Genomic DNA, 21,654 nt, shown 5'->3' with positions numbered 1-21,654 from the left:
TTTTTGAATGTATAAGGATACCAGTGTTAAAAACAAAACCCTCTTGCCAAGCGCGCTTCCTAACCATTAAAATATAGTTCAGTGCTCCTAACAGTTCTTTGGGGTCCACCCCCTGACCTGCTGCAATTGACTCAGGTGCTTGACACCACCTCTTGTAGGTGCACAGGGCATCTCAGTGTTTACGTCCGTTTGTGTTGTATATGTCTCTGTGTCTTTGACTAGCTTTCAGTCCTGACAGTGTCCCGTTCCCTTTCAGATGACACATCAACATCCCTTGGAGCCCACAGTTTACCATTTTCCTCCACCCTTCTCCTGAAGGGTAACCTAGGCAACACTGGTTTATTTTTCTCAGATCACCCAGTTTCCACCCCGTTTCCTATTGTGCTCTGAAACAACCCCGAAGTAAGGTTTGAGTATAAGTAAGGTTAGTAGCTGGTAGTGGAGAGGGTAGTAAGTTTTAAGTTCCTCGGCATACACATCACAGACAAACTGAATTGGTTGAAGAGGCAGCAGCGCCTCTTCAACCTCAGGAGGCTGAAGAAATTTGGCTAGTCACCAAAAGCACTCACAAACTTCTACAGATGCACAATCGAGAGCATCCTGTCGGGCTGTATCACCGCCTGGTAAGTCAACTGCTCCGCCCACAACCGTAAGGCTCTCCAGAGGGTAGTGAGGTCTGCACAACGCATCACTGGGGGCAAACTACCTGCCCTCCAGGACACCTACACCACCCGATGTCACAGGAAGGCCATAAAGATCATCAAGGACAACCACCACCCGAGCCACTGCCTGTTCACCCCGCTATCATCCAGAAGGCGAGGTCAGTACAGGTGCATCAAAGCTGGGACCGAGAGACTGAAAAACAGCTTCTATCTCAAGACCATCAGACTGTTAAACAGCCACCACTAACATTGAGTGGCTGCTGCCAACACATTGACTCAACTCCAGCCACTTTAATAATGGGAATTGATGGGAATTGATGTAAAATATATCACTAGCCACTTTAAACAATGCTACTTAATATAATGTTTAAATACCCTACATTATTTATCTCATATGTATACGTATACACTGTACTCTATATCATCTACTGCATCTTTATGTAATACATGTATCACTAGCCACTTTAAACTATGCCACTTTGTTTACATACTCATCTCATATGTATATACTGTACTCGATACCATCTACTGCATCTTGCCTATGCCGCTCTGTACCATCACTCATTCATATATCTTTATGTACATATTCTTTATCCCTTTACACTTGTGTGTATAAGGTAGTAGTTTTGGAATTGTTAGTTAGATTACTCGTTGGTTATTACTGCATTGTCGGAACTAGAAGCACAAGCATTTCGCTACACTCGCATTAACATCTGCTAACCATGTGTATGTGACAAATACATTTGATTTGATTTTTGATTTTTGATTTTTGATTTGAGTTTATAGTGTACAATGGAATAATAATGCCCATTCCACTGTACTACAGTACCTCATACAGCACATCTGACAGTTGTTGTTGCAATTTAAAAGTAAGCTGACAACCTCTTCTTCTGGTATTCACTATGCCACACATATTCATTATTCTCATACCTGGGGGTGTCATCTTTAGATCAAACACTGTGGCCCTCCAGGATTATCTCTCTCTCGCTCTAATCAGGTCGACTATTTCCTAGCAAATCCTTTTCAAACTTTGCGTAATGAAGAAATACAGAGACATAACTTCTCTTGGTGCTCATCAGCCACTCAACATTACATAAGAACATGGCAAAATAAGATCCATCCAGTTGTTTGGATGGAAGCAGTGGCTCGCAGCTGTACTGAGGTAGCGGACGTTAGCTAGTTAGGATGTATTTTTGTTGATGTTTGATGTCAGACCGATGCTGAATTTGATTCTGAATGTAAAATACACTTTACTCTTTAAAAGTAAATGCTAAGGTCCTGTGGTCTTTAGTGCACTAAGAGCTAAATATAGGGGGAGTCATTTGCCTATAAACAGATCATAACTCAATGGTCAGAATGTTTGTGTGACTCAAAACTCATTTCTGGTATTGGTGCATTCAATTTGTAGTGTAGTGGTTTTGACGCATATTCGTTTTATGTATGTGACAATAAGACGTATCTTATTTTTGCCCTACCAATATTTACATGTTACCATCACCACTGTCAAGGCATAACACCCCATTCTTCACATCTAATGCCACACTTGTTTGAATGGCTTGAAATTCGTCTCAGTTTGCATTTCAACCCGGCGCTCTGCTCTACCCTCTTTTTTCAATTTCCTTAACTGGGAGACTACTGGGTCTCTCTATCCTGGGCTTCCAAAAGGAAAGCTGCATTTGTTTGAACTAACTGGCTTGTTTGACCTCTGACTGCAGGCTCAATAGCGACACCCTGAGGGTTGTTGACGATGGCTCTCAGATTGACAGTAAACTCCTGTGGGTCGGCTGTGTCTCAAGGTCATTACCTTAGTCCCTTCCCTTAACCCTAATAGCCCAGATCTAAAGACACCAAAGAGTTGGAGTTTAGACTGGGACTGGACATAAAATAACATTAATCAGGATTTAATCATGGCCCAGGCAGCTCCTGGGGCAGGAAGGCTTGGAGCGTAGAGACACCGTCTGAGACAGAGTGGCGATGACCACCCCTCCACACGGAGGAGCAACAGAGGGACAGAGAGAGACCCATATACCTTAGGGGTGTTGGTGTAAATGACAATCAAATATTAATTTTTTTACCTTTATTTTAACAGGGAGTCTCATTGAGATCAAGGTCTCTTTTCCATCTCACAATTACACAACAAATGACACATAGGAAATACACCAGAAAATAAATACAAAGAGAAAACAATAAAATAAAGTACATTCATGAAATCAATCACATTCCTCAGCAGAGGTCCTCAATAAACACTGAAATGCCTGAAAGGCACCAATACATCTATTTGTAGGGAAGTCTGTTCCATACTGTACATGGGGTGGAAAGAAACAGATGGAGCTTCCAGAGTTAATCATCCCTATGATCGGGTATAGTAACTACTTCTATGGGTAAGTAATGATGTCAGGTAATGTGGGGTATAGTAACTACTTCTATGGGTAAATAATGATGTCAGGTAATGTGGGGTATAGTAACTAATTCTATGGGTAAGTAATGATGTCAGGTAATGTGGGGGTATAGTAACTACTTCTATGGGTAAGTAATGATGTCAGATAATGTGGGGTATAGTAACTACTTCTATGGGTAAGTAATGATGTCAGATAATGTGGGGTATAGTAACTACTTCTATGGGTAAGTAATGATGTCAGGTAATGTGGGGTATAGTAACTACTTCTATGGCTAAGTAATGATGTCAGGTAATGTGGGGTATGGTAACTACTTCTATGGGTAAGTAATGATGTCAGGTAATGTGGGGTATAGTAACTACTTCTATGGGTAAGTAATGATGTCAGGTAATGTGGGGTATAGTAACTACGTCTATGGGTAAGTAATGATGTCAGGTAATGTGGGGTATAGTAACTACTTCTATGGGTAAGTAATGATGTCAGGTAATGTGGGGTATAGTAACTACGTCTATGGGTAAGTAATGATGTCAGGTAATGTGGGGTATAGTAAGTAATGATGTCAGGTAATGTGGGGTAGAGTAACTACTTCTATGGGTAAGTAATGATGTCAGGTAATGTGGGGTATGGTAAGTAATGATGTCAGGTAATGTGGGGTATAGTAACTACTTCTATGGGTAAGTAACGATGTGAGTATAGTAACTACTTCTATGGGTAAGTAATGATGTCAGGTAATGTGGGGTATAGTAACTACTTCTATGGGTAAGTAATGATGTCAGGTAATGTGGGGTATAGTAACTACTTCTATGGGTAAGTAATGATGTCAGGTAATGTGGGGTATGGTAACTACTTCTATGGGTAAGTAATGATGTCAGGTAATGTGGGGTATAGTAACTACTTCTATGGGTAAGTAATGATGTCAGGTAATGTGGGGTAGAGTAACTACTTCTATGGGTAAGTAATGATGTCAGGTAATGTGGGGTATGGTAAGTAATGATGTCAGGTAATGTGGGGTATAGTAACTACTTCTATGGGTAAGTAATGATGTCAGGTAATGTGGGGTATAGTAACTACTTCTATGGGTAAGTAACGATGTGAGTATAGTAACTACTTCTATGGGTAAGTAATGATGTGAGTATAGAAACTACTTCTATGGGTAAGTAATGATGTCAGGTAATGTAGGGTATAGTAACTACTTCTATGGGTAAGTAATGATGTCAGGTAATGTGGGGTATAGTAACTACTTCTATGGGTAAGTAACGATGTGAGTATAGTAACTACTTCTATGGGTAAGTAATGATGTCAGGTAATGTGGGGTATGGTAACTACTTCTATGGGTAAGTAATGATGTCAGGTAATGTGGGGTATGGTTACTATTTCTATGGGTAAGTAATGATGTCAGGTAATGTGGGGTATAGTAACTACTTCTATGGGTAAGTAATGATGTCAGGTAATGTGGGGTATAGTAACTACTTCTATGGGTAAGTAATGATGTCAGGTAATGTGGGGTATAGTAACTACTTCTATGGGTAAGTAACGATGTGAGTATAGTAACTACTTCTATGGGTAAGTAATGATGTCAGGTAATGTAGGGTATAGTAACTACTTCTATGGGTAAGTAACGATGTGAGTATAGTAACTACTTCTATTGGTAAGTAACAATGTGAGTATAGAAACTACTTCTATGGGTAAGTAATGATGTCAGGTAATGTAGGGTATAGTAACTACTTCTATGGGTAAGTAATGATGTCAGGTAATGTGGGGTATAGTAACTACTTACAGTGCCTTGCGAAAGTATTCGGCCCCCTTGAACTTTGCGACCTTTTGCCACATTTCAGGCTTCAAACATAAAGATATAAAACTGTATTTTTTTGTGAAGAATCAACAACGAGTGGGACACAATCATGAAGTGGAACAACATTTATTGGATAATTCAAACTTTTTTAACAAATCAAAAACTGAAAAATTGGGCGTGCAAAATTATTCAGCCCCTTTACTTTCAGTGCAGCAAACTCTCTCCAGAAGTTCAGTGAGGATCTCTGAATGATCCAATGTTGACCTAAATGACTAATGATGATAAATACAATCCACCTGTGTGTAATCAAGTCTCCGTATAAATGCACCTGCACTGTGATAGTCTCAGAGGTCCGTTAAAGGCGCAGAGAGCATCATGAAGAACAAGGAACACACCAGGCAGGTCCGAGATACTGTTGTGAAGAAGTTTAAAGCCGGATTTGGATACAAAAAGATTTCCCAAGCTTTAAACATCCCAAGGAGCACTGTGCAAGCGATAATATTGAAATGGAAGGAGTATCAGACCACTGCAAATCTACCAAGACCTGGCCGTCCCTCTAAACTTTTAGCTCATACAAGGAGAAGACTGATCAGAGATGCAGCCAAGAGGCCCATGATCACTCTGGATGAACTGCAGAGATCTACAGCTGTGGTGGGAGACTCTGTCCATAGGACAACAATCAGTCGTATATTGCACAAATCTGGCCTTTATGGAAGAGTGGCAAGAAGAAAGCCATTTCTTAAAGATATCCATAAAAAGTGTCGTTTAAAGTTTGCCACAAGCCACCTGGGAGACACACCAAACATGTGGAAGAAGGTGCTCTGGTCAGATGAAACCAAAATGGAACTTTTTGGCAACAATGCAAAACGTTATGTTTGGCGTAAAAGCAACACAGCTCATCACCCTGAACACACCATCCCCACTGTCAAACATGGTGGTGGCAGCATCATGGTTTGGGCCTGCTTTTCTTCCGCAGGGACAGGGAAGATGGTTAAAATTGATGGAAAGATGGATGGAGCCAAATACAGGACCATTCTGGAAGAAAACCTGATGGAGTCTGCAAAAGACCTGAGACTGGGACGGAGATTTGTCTTCCAACAAGACAATGATCCAAAACATAAAGCAAAATCTACAATGGAATGGTTCAAAAATAAACATATCCAGATGTTAGAATGGCCAAGTCAAAGTCCAGACCTGAATCCAATCGAGAATCTGTGGAAAGAACTGAAAACTGCTGTTCACAAATGCTCTCCATCCAACCTCACTGAGCTCGAGCTGTTTTGCAAGGAGGAATGGGGAAAAATGTCAGTCTCTCGATGTGCAAAACTGATAGAGACATACCCCAAGCGACTTACAGCTGTAATCGCAGCAAAAGGTGGCGCTACAAAGTATTAACTTAAGGGGGCTGAATAATTTTGCACGCCCAATTTTTCAGTTTTTGATTTGTTAAAAAAGTTTGAAATATCCAATAAATGTCGTTCCACTTCATGATTGTGTTCCGCTTGTTGTTGATTCTTCACAAAAAAATACAGTTTTATATCTTCATGTTTGAAGCCTGAAATGTGGCAAAAGGTCGCAAAGTTCAAGGGGGCCGAATACTTTCGCAAGGCACTGTAGGCCTATATACATGGGCTCCAATAAGACACATATATTATATGTTTTAGTTTGAAACGATGCGGTTTGATTAGAGAACAAATGAATGAGATTCAGTTTGATGCAATATGATTCTATGCACTAACATTTGTTGTATAAACACATCCATTTCCCATTCTAAATGAATATCTGCTGCTGGTGGAGATCATGGGCTAGGCCTCTCTGAGCTGGATTTGTGCGTGTGTGCGTGTAAATTATGTATGTCTATATAGGCACCTGAGCTGAGCAATAATGGAGACTAGGAATCTACCACCCCACTCAATGTGGCTTCCTAGCATTTCGTATTATTCTGTATGTAAATCCGAGACACTGCATTTAGTATGATATGCAGAGGCAATTATAGCATGTAAATCTTGATGGGTGAACCAACAAAAAATGTTTTAGATGCATGACAGCAAAGTCACTACGCAACACTAAGCAATACACAAATTGCACTATAACGGTGACAAACTGTTAAGGCCTACATAAAACTGTCCCAACTGCAGAGCTTTCTTTTCAGCACAATGGACTAAATCATTACCACTGCTACACCTGGCTATCAGTGGAGCCTTGTCTGGCAGCGACACAGTTCATTCATTATCATTTACTGCCTTTAAAAAAACATAGCTGTTATGGCTGACTTGCTTAAGCAAATGTGGTTTCTACTGATAATTGAGATGTACAGACGATGGCATAAGGGGGACAACGAGCGGATAAGAGGCAATCCGTAATTTCGATTATGACATTAATGAGCGATCTAGGACTGACGAAGTCAGTATAGCTATTTGTTCAGCACTTTTGAAATGTACAGCGACAGAATTCAGAAAATGGGCCGTTCTTACAGTATTCTCCCTGTACAACAAGTCAGTACCGTAGGATAAAGGGGGCATATAAGCAGACAATGAAAGCTCTTACAATATTCAATGATTACATTTCTCTAAAACAGGCTATAAACATGTGCACCACCAAGTCAGAACAGTAGGGTGGGAAAGGGACCAAATTATTAGGGTGAGGCACATGGGCTACTAACAGCTTACTACACAACATACACCTAGTAGTACACATATCTCCCTGGCATATTACATCATTTATGTAGCAGCAAACAAGACATTTTTGGACTCCCCTTGTTGTGCTGTGCTCACTTGAACAGGAAGGTGGCGCGGCGGTCCTTTTGGGCAAATTTTTCATCAAAGTCTGGCATTCTCTGGATTTATGGTGCTTTCAAGACAATTGGGAACTCGGAAAAAAACAAGGTTGAATCATGACGTCAGTGATCTTCAGGTCGGAGCTCTAGATAGAGGCCCGAGTTCAGAACTTTGAATTCCGAGTTGAACGACTGTTCAAAACGTATTTTCCCAGTCTGAGCTTGTTTTTTTTTCAGTTTCCAGTTGTCTTGAACTCACTGAAGTCTGAGATTTCCAAGTTTCCAGTTGTTTTGAATGCGGCAGAAGGCATGCTGGATTGACAGCATGGCCAATGTATTCAAACTTTTCTGGCCCATGGTGTTGAATGTTTATCCTTTTAAGCTTGGAATAGAGACCCTTAAACCCAGACTTGGACCACACACCCTCTCCACTGAATAGCAGGCTAGTGATTGCTTTGCAATGCTTGCAGTTAGCCACTGATTCCTTCCAAACCACTCATTGTTGAATTTGCTATTTCAAACTTGTTGTGTAATGTTTATGTCAAATGGCCGATGAGCACCAATACATTTTATCTATAATTTCTCTTCATATGACAAGGATTTGCTGCTTGTCTAGCTTGCTAGATAACATTTTTAAAGTATGATGTTGACATGATCAGTCCAATCAAAGCTACGGTAGATATAACGTGATTTGACTAATTATCTTTGGCCAACGACATTGAGCCTTCTTGGATGGGCACTTCTAATGTAACTCTATGGCAGCACCCATGGAGCTTGAATTTGAGGTCTCCCTGTAGATTTTGCAGTGATGTAGTGTCCCCATGAGTGACAGAACACTGAGCCAATCACAGCACAACTGGAGAACATTACCAACCCCTAAGCTTTGTATTTTCCGATGGCTGCTCCACCACCACAGAAAGTACTGAGCTAGGCTGAAACACCTGCATTTTGAAGCTGCCTTACTCAAAGAAAGCAAAAAAGAGACCATGTTTGTATGCGAATTTATTAACTACATTTTTATATATATTTTTTACATTGTTTGCAAACTGATATGTGACATGTATTAATGCCAAAATAACATGCTAAACAGGCTCTGCCTCACTTGCTCTGAATTTTATTTTTATTTTTTATTTCACCTTTATTTAACCAGGTAGGCAAGTTGAGAACAAGTTCTCATTTACAATTGCGACCTGGCCAAGATAAAGCAAAGCAGTTCGACACATACGACACAGAGTTACACATGAAGTAAAACAAACATACAGTCAATAATACAGTATAAACAAGTCTATATACGATGTGAGCAAATGAGGTGAGATAAGGGAGGTAAAGGCAAAAAAAGGCCATGGTGGCAAAGTAAATACAATATAGCAAGTAAAACACTGGAATGGTAGATTTGCAGTGGAAGAATGTGCAAAGTAGAAATAAAAATAATGGGGTACAAAGGAGCAAAATAAATAAATAAATAAAATTAAATAAATACAGTAGGGAAAGAGGTAGTTGTTTTGGCTAAATTATAGATGGGCTATGTACAGGTGCAGTAATCTGTGAGCTGCTCTGACAGTTGGTGCTTAAAGCTAGTGAGGGAGATAAGCGTTTCCAGTTTCAGAGATTTTTGTCGTTTTTGAATGATGGGTCACCACTGATATGTTACGTTTCCTAATGTGTGTATTAATTTGTGGATGTCCATCATACATTCCGATTGATATGTTACGAATTGCAGATTTTAATTTAGAATAGAAAATGAAAAATCTTAGTGCATCGATATACATTGATTCATTCTCTAATCAAATCGAATCGCACCAAATTGTTTCAAATGAAAACGTATCATTCCTGTATCATATCGCAGACCAAATATCTAGATACGTATCAAATCGTCTTGAATGGGATAGATGCACACCCCTAATATTTTTATTTAGCTGACGAACACTTGTCGCAAATATTGAAAAATATTATCACCCTAGAACTTAATTATTTTTTAAAGTAATCATTTATAAGTGGATGTTGGGAATGCAACATTCAGTACAGAACAGAGGCATCCTGAACAGAGGGCATCTTTGTCTAACATGTTAGTATGCTAATTCATTTTCTCTTTGCAGACCGATGGCAACTTTGTGCTCTACGGTTGGGGTCGGGTTGTCTGGGCATCAAACACTGTGAACAAAGATGCTCAGAGGCTCATCCTCCAACAGGATGGCAACCTGGTCATCTACACCACACAGGACCATCCCATTTGGGCAAGTAACACTGGTCGTTGCAACAATACACTAAAAGGTCACCTCACCCTCACTGACAAAGGTACCCTGGAGCTCTACAGAGACCGAGGTGATCTGGACATCGACCGGCCCAACAATGCACAAAGAGGTCACCTCACCCTCCCTGACGAAGGTGCCCTGATGCTCTACAGTCCCAGAAATATGGTCTGGTGCTCTCGTGAGGACACTAGTAATGAGGCAGAGTAACATCTTCACTTGACCATACCTGTCTACATCTACCACTAAAATGTATTCAAAAGCCTTAAGGCTTTTTAACCCTTTGATTTGGTCAAATAAAAATGTATTGACTTTAAAAGAAGTCGTTTGTTGTAATTAAGTGCATTGTGTCAGATACTCTCTATATTCAAAAGACAAACATCACTACTAACTTTTCACCATGAAGAGAATAGCTTTATTGGCTCATAAAAGAGAACATGAGATCTGACTGTTTTTCATGTACATTTTTATTATGAAAAAGACACACTATCATGCATCACAACAGAATAATTTATGGGGGGACACACACATATACATGGAATATAACATTGTAGTTATGTATGAGTCTGTATTGGCGGTTGTCCCATAGAGAATGATAGAGGCCGCTAGTGGCCTTGATGTTGTGTGGGCAGCACCATCGAAGGCTTCCACCATCTTATAGTAGTCAACTGAGTGGGGATTCCTATGGGTTGTAGCCTCAATGGCACTGCCCATGCTGTCACAGATGCTGTAAAGGCACAGATATAAAGATGAGTCCTCTATCTATATGGTTTGTCCATGATTATGGGTGTGTGTGAGTGGGAGGGTGTGGGCCCATGTGTGATGTTACAGGAAGGCACACAGTCTCTCCAGTACAGAAGGGTTTCTGTTGCTGAGGAAGATCAGTTCTTTCTTCCCTTCCTCTGTCTGACCTTATGGAGAGAGAGAAATCTCTCAATCAGTTCAACATGTCATAATCTAAAACATCACAAACAGTGGTGAAAGTGAATATCTCTTACTGTGAGGGTGTTGTAGCCAGTGGTGAAAGTGAATATCTCTTACTGTGAGGGTGTTGTAGCCAGTGGTGAAAGTGAATATCTCTTACTGTGTGGGTGTTGTAGCCAGTGGTGAAAGTGAATATCTCTTACTGTGAGGGTGTTGTAGCCAGTGGTGAAAATGAATATCTCTTACTGTGAGGGTGTTGTAGCCAGTGGTGAAAGTGAATATCTCTTACTGTGAGGGTGTTGTAGCCAGTGGTGAAAGTGAATATCTCTTACTGTGAGGGTGTTGTAGCCAGTGGTAAAAGTGAATATCTCTTACTGTGTGGGTGTTGTAGCCAGTGGTGAAAGTGAATATCTCTTACTGTGAGGGTGTTGTAGCCAGTGGTGAAAGTGAATATCTCTTACTGTGTGGGTGTTGTAGCCAGTGGTGAAAGTGAATATCTCTTACTGTGAGGGTGTTGTAGCCAGTGGTGAAAGTGAATATCTCTTACTGTGTGGGTGTTGTAGCCAGTGGTGAAAGTGAATATCTCTTACTGTGTGGGTGTTGTAGCCAGTGGTGAAAGTGAATATCTCTTACTGTGAGGGTGTTGTAGCCAGTGGTGAAAGTGAATATCTCTTACTGTGAGGGTGTTGTAGCCAGTGGTGAAAGTGAATATCTCTTACTGTGAGGGTGTTGTAGCCAGTGGTGAAAGTGAATATCTCTTACTGTGAGGGTGTTGTAGCCAGTGGTGAAAGTGAATATCTCTTACTGTGAGGGTGTTGTAGCCAGTGGTGAAAGTGAATATCTCTTACTGTGAGGGTGTTGTAGCCAGTGGTGAAAGTGAATATCTCTTACTGTGAGGGTGTTGTAGCCAGTGGTGAAAGTGAATATCTCTTACTGTGAGGGTGTTGTAGCCAGTGGTGAAAGTGAATATCTCTTACTGTGTGGGTGTTGTAGCCAGTGGCGGTCCAGGTAGTAGAGGTAACAGCTCTCAAACTCCTTCTCACTGTAGAGGGAGACTGGTACTGGGACAAACGGGTCCATGCTGTCAAAGCCCTCCTGTAGGAGGAACACAGAGGATGAGGATAGATGTTTTTAATAGGTGAACTTCTGTTTCTATTTGACTGATCATACAATAACATGAAACATGATGCACGTAAACACGTCAGAAAGGTCTTGTCCAAAAACATCTAGATCATTCCCTTGTTAGCCCAGATCAATAAACACCAAGGGTTAGAGGTAGTTTTTGGACTGGACATACAACATTAACCAGGATGTAATCATGACCACTGACCTCTCCCAGCAGCTCCTGGGGCAGGTAGGCAGAGCTTGGAGCGTAGAGAGATCCTGTCTGAGACAGAGTGGCGATGACCGCCCCTCCACACTGAGGAGAGAGAGATAGGGGTGGTGGTGTAAATCACAATCATGTCATTTTCTAATGTATTTTAGACACAGTAACCACCATGCAGTTCTCACCCAGTCATTGTTGATCATCTTCCTCAAGTTATGAACCAACGTCAACTCCTCTGGAGCCACCTGACAGACAGGGGAGAGGAGAGAGAGACACAGAAAAAGTAGAGAGAAGGGAAAAGTGTCAGGAAAAGAGGATGAAATGAGGGGAGAGAAAGAGACAGGTCAGTTAAGTAAGCAATCTTTACACAGAAATTACAAAGACAAAAATGGAAGCAATAGAAAACATTTTTTATAGATCCACAGTGAGGTGAATGAATGTATAGGTGTATTAGTACAGGGCTCTTGTCCTCCTTCTTGAGCGTGGTCCTTCCCCAGAGACCGTTGACTCCATCAACAGCCACAGCCAGCCTGAAGCCCCCCTCTGTCCCCCCAGCCTGTAGCCTCAGCTCCTTTAGAACTGCCCCCACCACATCACTGCTGCTCTTCACACGAGACACTCCCTGGGGTGAAAAAAACACAGCTTAACAATGATACGTGGTATGAGATTCTTAAGAGAAGTGCACTGAACCAATTATGTTTCAGAACTGGAGCCCAGACGCAAGGCGTCCACATGATTCCCAGCCAAAACAGGTCGGAACAGTTTGTGCATATATTATGACGACATTGTGATGTTTGTGTTCATTTTTTTCTGGAGGCAAGCCGAAGTCGGTAGCTGAAGTCTACTCCCCTTCGTTGGTGATTGGTAAACAGTAGGGATTCTGCAATAAAGTCTTTGTTGTCATTCAACAAGAGATTACTTGTTTTCATGCACATTTTTTCATAGAAAAATACTGCACAATACATGTTAGTTAGATATAAAATTGCATGACTAAGATCTCCTTGGCAAAAACGTCATAACAGATTAAGTTATTTTAGATTAATTCTGACTACGGCATCTTAAAAATGGACAAACAGCACTATTAACACACTCATTTTTCAAGTGAAGGTCTTAAGGGAGCATGCGAGCACACTCGTTCGGCCAAACTGAAGGATGCTGACGCCTTAATAAAGGGCACGTTGACACTGGACTCACCATGTCCACCAGCTCCCCTAGTGGCCGTCCCTCCTCAGTGCTCTCTCGCTTAGTCCACACGTACCGCTGCCTCAACTTGATCTAAAACAACAAGGGGAGACAGTCACAAATACAGGATGCCTCAAGGAGTAAAAATATGCTTAACAACTGTGTGCAATAGTATTTCAAATGACATCTCTGTACCCCACACACACAATTAGCAGTAAGGTTCCTAAGTCAAACAATGAATTTCAAGCACAGATTCAACCAAAGGCCAGGGAGCTTTTCCTATGGTTCACAAAGGGCACCTATTGGTAGTTGGGTAAATATACAAATAAAACAGATATTGAATATCCCTTTGAGTATGGTGGAGCTATTATTGATGCACCAGCCAAAGTGTAAAATTAAACCCACTTTGCCACAGCGATACAGGCGGCAATCCTAACGTAGTTTCCGAAGAGGCAGGAACCGCTCAGGGATTTCACCATGAGGCAAATCGTGATCTTAAAAAAGTTTGAGTTTAAAAGCTGTGATAGGAGATAACGGAGATGGATAAACATTGTAATTATTTCACAATACTAACATAATTGATAGAGTGAAAAGAAGGAAGCCATCCTGTTTGCAATAAGGCACTAAAGTAATACTGAAAAAAATGTGGTATGAAATTAACTTTTTGTCCTGAATACAACGTGTTATGTTTGGGGTAAATCCAACACAACAAACACATCACTGAGTATCATATTTTCAAGAATGGTGGGGGCTGCATCATGTTATGGGTATGCTTGTCATCGGCAAGGCCTCTGTGGAGTTTTTAGGATAAAAAGAAACAGACACTGGGAAACAAACAAAGCCAAATATACACTGGAATTGCTTACCAAGATGACATTGAATGTTCCTGAGTGGCCTAGTTATAGTGTCGACTTACAATCAGCTTGAAAATCTATGGCAATACTTGAAAATGGCTGTCTAGCAATGATCAACAACCAACTTCACAGAGCTTGACAATGTTTTTTAAAAGAATAATAGGCAAATATTGTACAATCCAGGTGTGCAAAGCTCTGAGACTTACCCAGAAAGACTCAGCTGTAATTACTGCCAAAGGTGATTGACATGTATTAACTCAAATCATAATAGTATGATTTTATTTTTTTAATGTTTGACTGGCACTGTACCTGGAGCTCACTATCTATCTGAGGAGGAGGAGCTACCTTAGAAAGGAAGTGTTCATTGGTGGTTCTGAAGTTGCGTAGCCAGTTGGAGGCCTGTATTGGCTGGTCAAAGCGGGAGGCGTGGTAGGAGGAGGGCAACAGCTCCTTACAGTTCTTCACCCACAGGTGGGCTATAGAGAGGAGATTATTATCACAATCATTATTATCATCATCATTATTTTGTGTGTCTGTGTGTATGCCATGTCGGGGTGTGTGTGTGTTACTCACCATCTGGTATGTGTAGTACTAGCCATCCCTGTGTGGAGCAGTAGTGGACAGTATGACAGAGAGACATGGTCTTCCCACTGCCCTTCACCCCATCTACACAACCAGTCAAGGTCAACACCAACATAATTCAACACAATACAGGTAGACAACACTGGTCAGAGAGGTACGGGGATGACCGTGTGTATAGTCGTGGCCAAAGGTTTTGAGAATGACACAAATATTAATTTCCACAGTTTTCTGCCTCAGTTTGTATGACGGCAATTTGTATATACTCCAGAATGTTATGAAGAGTGATCAGATGAATTGCAATGTCCCTCTTTGCCATGCAAATTAACTGAATCACAAAAATGTCAGCCCTGCCACAAAAGGACCAGCTGACATCATGTCAGTGATTCTCTAGTTAACACAGGTGTGAGTGTTGACGAGGACAAGGCTGGAGATCACTCTGTCATGCTGATTGAGTTCGAATAACAGACTGGAAGCTTCAAAATGAGGGTGGTGTTTGGAATCATTGTTCTTCTTCTGTCAACCATGCTTACCTGCAAGAAACCACGTGCCATCATCATTGCTTTGCACAAAATGGGCTTCACAGGCTGCCAGTAAGATTGCACCTAAATCAACCATTTATCGGATCATCAAGAACTTCAAGGAGGGCGGTTCAATTGTTGTGAAGAAGGCTTCTGGGCACCCGAGACAGTCCAGCAAGTGCCAGGACCGTCTCCTAAAGTTGATTCAGCTGCGGGATCGGGGCACCACCAGTACAGAGCTTGCTCAGGAATGGCAGCAGGCAGGTGTGAGTGCATCTGCATGTACAGTGAGGCGAAGACTTTTGGAGGATGGCCTGGTGTCAAGAAGGGCAGCAAAGAAGCCACTTCTCTTCAGGAAAAACAATGGACAGACTGATATTCTGCAAAATGTACAGGGATTGGACTGCTGAGGACTGGGGTAAAGTCCTTTTCTCTGATGAATCCCCTTTCTGATTGTTTGGGGCATCAGGAAAAAAAGTTTGTCCGGAGAAGACAAGGTGAGCGCTACCATCAGTCCTGTGTCATGCCAACAGTAAAGCATCCTGACACCATTCATATGTGGGGTTGCTTCTCAGCCAAGGGAGTGGGCTCACTCACAATTTTGCCTAAGAATACAGCTATGAATAAAGAATGGCACCAACACATCCTCCGAGAGCAACTTCTCCCAACCATCCAGGAACAGTTTGGTGACGAACAATGCCTCTTCCAGCATGATGGAGCACCTTGGCACAAGGCAAAAGTGATAACTAAGTGGCTCGAGGAACAAAACATTGATATTTTGGGTCCATTGCCAGGAAACTCCCCAGACCTTAATCCCATTGAGAATTTGTGGTCAATCCTCAAGAGGCAGGTGGACAAACAAAACCCCACAAATTCTGACAATTGATTATGCAAGAATGGGCTGCCATGAGTCAGGATGTGGCCCAGAAGTTAATTTGACAGCATTCCAGGGCGAATTGCAGAGGTCTTGAAAAAGAAGGGTCTACATTGCAAATATTGACTATTTGCATCAACTTCTGGTAATTGTCAATAAAAGCATTTGACACTTATGAAATGCTTGTAATTATACTTCAGTATTCCATAGTAACATCTGATAAAAATATCTAAAGACACTGAAGCAGCAAACTTTGTGGAAATTAATATCTGTGTCTTTCTCAACATTTTTGGCCACGACTGTATATTAAATGTGTAAAGGTACACTGAGGTGTGATCAGGTATATTAGGTAGGGTAGGATACAGAGTAGGTAGCGCAGGGTGGGCTTGCTGTAGTCAGCTCTCTTCAGGTGAGATATCAGCTCCAGAGCAGGCTGCCTCACCATCACACAGCCCTCGTTAAACGTCTTCACCTGGACACGGGTACAGACAGTCAGTCATACTGTAACACACACACACACACACACACACACACACACTACCTGTTGTTGGTATCGTGGAGGCAGGCCATGGGGGAAGACAGTGTGGAAGTGGGAGGGGGGCACAGTGTAGTACTGCCCTAGGTGCTGTTCTGACTGACAGGCCTGGGGACAGAGGGAGATGAAACATCAGTACCCTCTACACTTATTACCACATGCTACAGAATAAAGTGTGGTTGATTATTCCACCTACTGGGTCGTTCTCCTGTGTTCTGAAGATGGAGAATGTCTCCGGTCTCGTCTCCATGCCAATCGCCTCCTGCTGCTGGCCACACCCACTGCCATGGAGCGGCCGCACCTGCGCTACCTGTCCGTGACATCATCACATTCCACAGGTAAGAGGCAGGTGTAGAGCATCTATCATAGTCCAAAACATGTACGCCTAAGCACAGCAGTGTTCTAGAATTTAGGACTGTTAGAATGAACTACAGTACAGTGGTGAAGCACAAAACACATTTTTACTAGTACCAGAAAGACATCTCCAGAAAGACATTAGCTTTGGGGATGACCAGTGAGATATACCTGCTGGAGCGCGTGCTATGCTATGGTGACCAGTGAGCTGAGATAAGGTGGTGCTTTACGTAGCAAAGACTTATAGATGACCTGGAGCCAGTGGGTTTGGCGACGAATATGAAGCAAGGGCCAGCCAACAAGAGCATACAGGTCACAGTGGTGGGTAGTATATGGGGCTTTGGTGACAAAACGGATGGCACTGTGATAGACTGAATCCAATTTGCTGAGTAGAGTTGGAGGCTAATTTGTAAATGACATCGCCGAAGTCAAGGATCGGCAGGAGTCAGTTTTACGAGGGTATGTTTGGCAGCGTAAGTGAAGGATGCTTTGTTGCAAAATAGGAAGCTGATTCTAGATTTAATTTTGGATTGGAGATGCTTAATGTGAGTCTGGAAAGAGAGTTTACAGTCTAACCAGACACCTAGGTATTTGTAGTTGTCCACATATTCTGAGTCAGAACCGTCCAAAGTAGTGATGCTGGACGGGCGGGCAGGTGCGGGCAGCGATCGGTTGAAGAGCATGCATTTAGTTTTACTTGCATTTAAGAGCAGTTGGAAGCCACGGAAGGAGTTGTATGGCATTGAAGCTCGTCTGGAGGTTAGTTAACACAGTGTCCAAAGAAGAGCCAGAAGTATACCAAATGGTGTCGTCTGCGTAGAGGTAGATCAGAGAATCACCAGCAGCAAGAGAGACATCATTGATGTATACAGAGAAAAGAGTCGGCCCGAGAATTGAACTCTGTGGTACCCCCATAGACTGCCAGATGTCCGGACAACAGGCCCTCCGATTTGACACACTGAACTCTATCTGAGAAGTAGGTGAAACAGGCGTGGCAGTCATTTGAGAAACCAAGGCTGTTGAGTCTGCGGATAAGAATGTGTTGACTGACAGAGTCGAAAGCCTTGGCCAGGTCGATGAATACAGCTGCACAGTATTGTCTCTTATGGATGGCGGTTATGATATTGTTTAGGACCTTGAGCGTAGCTGAGGTGCACCCATGACCAGCTTGGAAACCAGATTGTATAGCAGAGAAGGTACAGTCGGATTCAAAATGGTCGGTGATCTAACTTGGCTTTCGAAGACCTTAGAAAGGCAGGGTAGGATAGATATAGGTCTGTAGCAGTTTGGGTCTAGTGTGTCTCCCCCTTTGAAGAGGGGGATGACCGCAGTAGCTTTTCAATCTTTGGGGATCTCAGACGATACGAAAGAGAGGTTGAACAGGCTAATAATAGGGGTTGCAACAATTTCAACGTAATTTTAGAGAGGGTCCAGATGGTCTAGCCCGGCTGATTTGTAGGGGTCCAGATTTTGCAGCTCTTTCAGAACATCAGCTATCTGAATTTGGGTGAATGAGAAATGGGGGAGGCTTGGGCAAGTTGCTGTTGGGGTGCAAGGCTGTTGACCCGGGTAGGGGTAGCCAGGTGGAAAGCACGGCCAACACTAGAACAATGCTCATTGAAATTCTCAATTATCATGGATTTATCGGTGGTGATAGTGTTTCCTAGCCTCAGTGCAGTGGGCAGCTGCACCGGCTTTATCACAGATGCAGTATTTTTCAGTGACAACACGTTTCTGGTAGCCTTCTTCCATTACACACAGGGACTCAGAGCATGCTAAACAGCACAGGCGGTCCGGTCCGGGTCTTCTGTAAACACGCGCTATAAATGTGGGAATACTAACCCTATAAAAATGTGCGTAACAATATACAGTGGGGGGAAAAAGTATTTAGTCTGCCACCAATTGTGCAAGTTCTCCCACTTAAAAAGATGAGGCCTGTAATTTTCATAGGTACACTTCAACTATGACAGACAAATTAGAAAGAAAAATCCAGAAAATCACATTAAAAATCCTACAATGAATTGATTTGCAAATTATGGTGGAAAATAAGTATTGAAGTAGTTGAAGTGTACCTATGATGAAAATTACAGGCCTCTCATCTTTTTAAGTAGGAGAACTTGCACAATTGGTGGCTGACTAAATACTTTTTGCCCCACTGTATGTATGTATGTATGTATGTATATATATATACACACACATATATATACACACACACACAGTACAAGTGTATATGTATATAGTACAAGTTTAGACACGATTACTCATTCAAGGCTCTTTATTTTCACAATTTTCTACATTGTAGAATGATAATGAAGACATCAAAACTATGAAATAACACATGGAATCATGCAGTTACTAAAAAAGGTGTTAAACAAATATATATTTTATATTTGAGATTCTTCAAAGTAGCCACCCTTTGCCTTGATGACAGCTTTGCACACTCTAGGCATTCTCTCAATCAGCTTCACCTGGAACACTTTTCCAACAGTCTTGAAGGAGTTCCCACATATGATGAGCACTTGTTGGCTGATTTTCCTTCACTCGGTGGTCCAACTCATCCCAAACCATCTTTATTGGGTTGATGCCAGGTGATTGTGTTTTGGCCAGGTCATCTGATGCAGCACTCTATCACTCTCCTTCTTGGTCAAATTGCCCTTACACAACCTGAAGGTGTGTTGGGTCATTGTCCTGTTAAAAAAACAAATGATAGTCCCACTAAGCTCAAACCAGATGGGATGGCATATCGCTGCAGAATGCTGTGGTAGCCATGCTGGTTAAGTGTGCCCTGAATTTTAAATAAATCACCGACAGTGTCACCAGCAAAGCACCCCCACACCATCATACCTCCATGCTTCACGGTGGGAACCACACATGCGGAGATCACCCGTTCACCTACTCTGCATCTCACAAAGACATGGCGGATGCAACCAAACATCTCAAATTTGGACTCATCAGACCAAAAGGACAGAGTTCCACCAGTCTAATGTCCATTGCTCATGTTTCTTGGCCCAAGCAAGTCTCTTCTTCTTATTGGTGTCCTTTAGTAGTGGTTTCTTTGCAGCAATTCGACTTGGTATTTTACCAAATAGGGTTACCTTCAGTATACCACCCCTGCCATGTCACAACACAACTGATTGGCTTAAACACATTAAGGAAAGAAATTCCACAAATAAACTTTTACCAAGGTACACCTCTCGATTGAAATACATTCCAGGTGACTATGTCATGAAGCTGGTTGAAAGAATGGCAAGTGTGCAGAGCTTTGAGCTTTTCATTGTTTTGATGTCGTCACTTTTATTCTACAATTTAGAAAATATAAAAAATAAAGAAAAACCCTGGAATGAGTAGGTGTGTCCAAACTTTTGACTGGTACTGTATTTTTTTTTATTTGTATTGTTTCTCGCTGATATGAAAGATAAGGAAGCGATGCATGTTAATGTTCAGACCGAGCGTTGGGGCTCTTAACTAAACATCCCCATACAGAAGACGCCTTCGTCCAATGACTTATGTGTAATGGAAATGAGAGTTGAGTCAGCACATAACAATTAGGTATTAGGGACTATAGTATTAGTGCAAGCCTCAAGCTCTCTTCATTCTATTAATCAATCAGACACTTACCGACAGTTGTAGCTGCTTTGTGTGATGTATTGTTCTCTACCTTCTTGCCAATTTGTGCTGTCTGTGCCCAAAAATGTTTGTACCATGTTTTGTGCTGCTACCATGTTGATTTGTCATGTGTTGCTGCCTTGCTATGTTGTTTTCTTAGGTCTCTCTTTGTGTAGTGTTGTGTTGTCTCTCGTCGTGATGTGTTTTGTCATATATATAGTTTAATTCCAGCCCCCGTTCCCGCAGGAGGCCTTTTTGCCTTTTGGTAGGCCATCATTTTAAATAAGAATTTGTTCTTAACTGACTTGCCTAGTTAAATATAATAAATAAAGCTATGAATGTCATGGGATCTTGCACCATGGACTCACCGTTTGTCGTAATCTCAAGGATAGTCTGTGAAGGGCCATGGTCTGGAACATGAATAAGTACATAAACCCAGGTCAGTTTACACAGTTACACTGGTGCCATCTGTACTATTGCAGGGGCGACCTTCACTGTAAAATAATGACTATGTTATTAGGACTAGCAATGTAATCTAAACTCAATAGCTAGCTAACCTTGCATTAGCTAGCTATATATATGCTAGCAAGACACTGCACCATGCATCCTTGTTTTACAGTAACGTTACACTGCAGCAAGACTACAACAACTGTAGGTACACAACAATAATTTACCAACCAATTAATTAATTAAATTCAAAATTAAGACCCAAACAGGCAAGGTCATGTAGTTTTAGACGGTTCAGGTCTATTTTGAGAACACTGAAGAGTTGCACAATTTCGGTCGAACTGTCACGGTACTAAATCCGTGGTAGTCGCCATTTTGGTTTGTAGACGAAGGATGTTACGTAGAGAGCTCAAATATGCGCATCGTTTGCGCAAATCCAGATGTCATCCACAGTTTTTTTTTGAGCTAGGTGGTCTTATTTAGAACCAGTCTGATAAAATAAAATAAATCTATATATATACAAAATAAATAGAGTCTACAGTTGGATAACCGAATGGTGGGTGATGAGAATAGTTG

The 21,654-nt window shown here is 41.8% G+C and overlaps 1 protein-coding gene across 3 annotated transcripts; it reads right to left on the bottom strand.

Annotated features, from left to right (window-relative positions):
* Positions 1-10,324: 10,324 nt before the first annotated feature.
* On the bottom strand, positions 10,325-21,502 carry dap3 (death associated protein 3). Of its 3 annotated transcripts, none has more exons than XM_036939755.2 (13): positions 21,310-21,502; positions 21,000-21,041; positions 16,868-16,981; positions 16,678-16,779; positions 16,500-16,608; positions 14,736-14,828; positions 14,508-14,638; positions 13,321-13,401; positions 12,584-12,748; positions 12,312-12,371; positions 12,130-12,219; positions 11,777-11,894; positions 10,325-10,786 (listed from the first exon to the last, which is right to left on the bottom strand). In XM_036939755.2, the coding sequence occupies exons 2-13, from the start codon at positions 21,036-21,038 to the stop codon at positions 10,701-10,703; spliced, it is 1,188 nt and encodes a 395-aa protein (XP_036795650.1). In that variant the 5' UTR covers positions 21,039-21,041; positions 21,310-21,502; the 3' UTR covers positions 10,325-10,700. The 3 variants fall into 3 exon arrangements, with proteins under 3 accessions (XP_036795650.1, XP_036795656.1, XP_036795647.1); XM_036939761.2 differs by having other exon boundaries at positions 21,189-21,489; XM_036939752.2 differs by lacking the exon at positions 21,310-21,502 and having other exon boundaries at positions 21,000-21,077.
* Between the last annotated feature and the right edge of the window lie 152 nt (positions 21,503-21,654).

The sequence above is a fragment of the Oncorhynchus mykiss genome, chromosome 2 (assembly GCF_057628025.1).
Source record: "Oncorhynchus mykiss isolate SJ-2025 chromosome 2, ASM5762802v1, whole genome shotgun sequence".
NCBI lineage: Eukaryota > Metazoa > Chordata > Actinopteri > Salmoniformes > Salmonidae > Oncorhynchus > Oncorhynchus mykiss.
The sequence above is the reverse complement of the archived record's forward strand: the minus strand, read 5'-3'. Positions and strand labels throughout refer to the sequence as shown.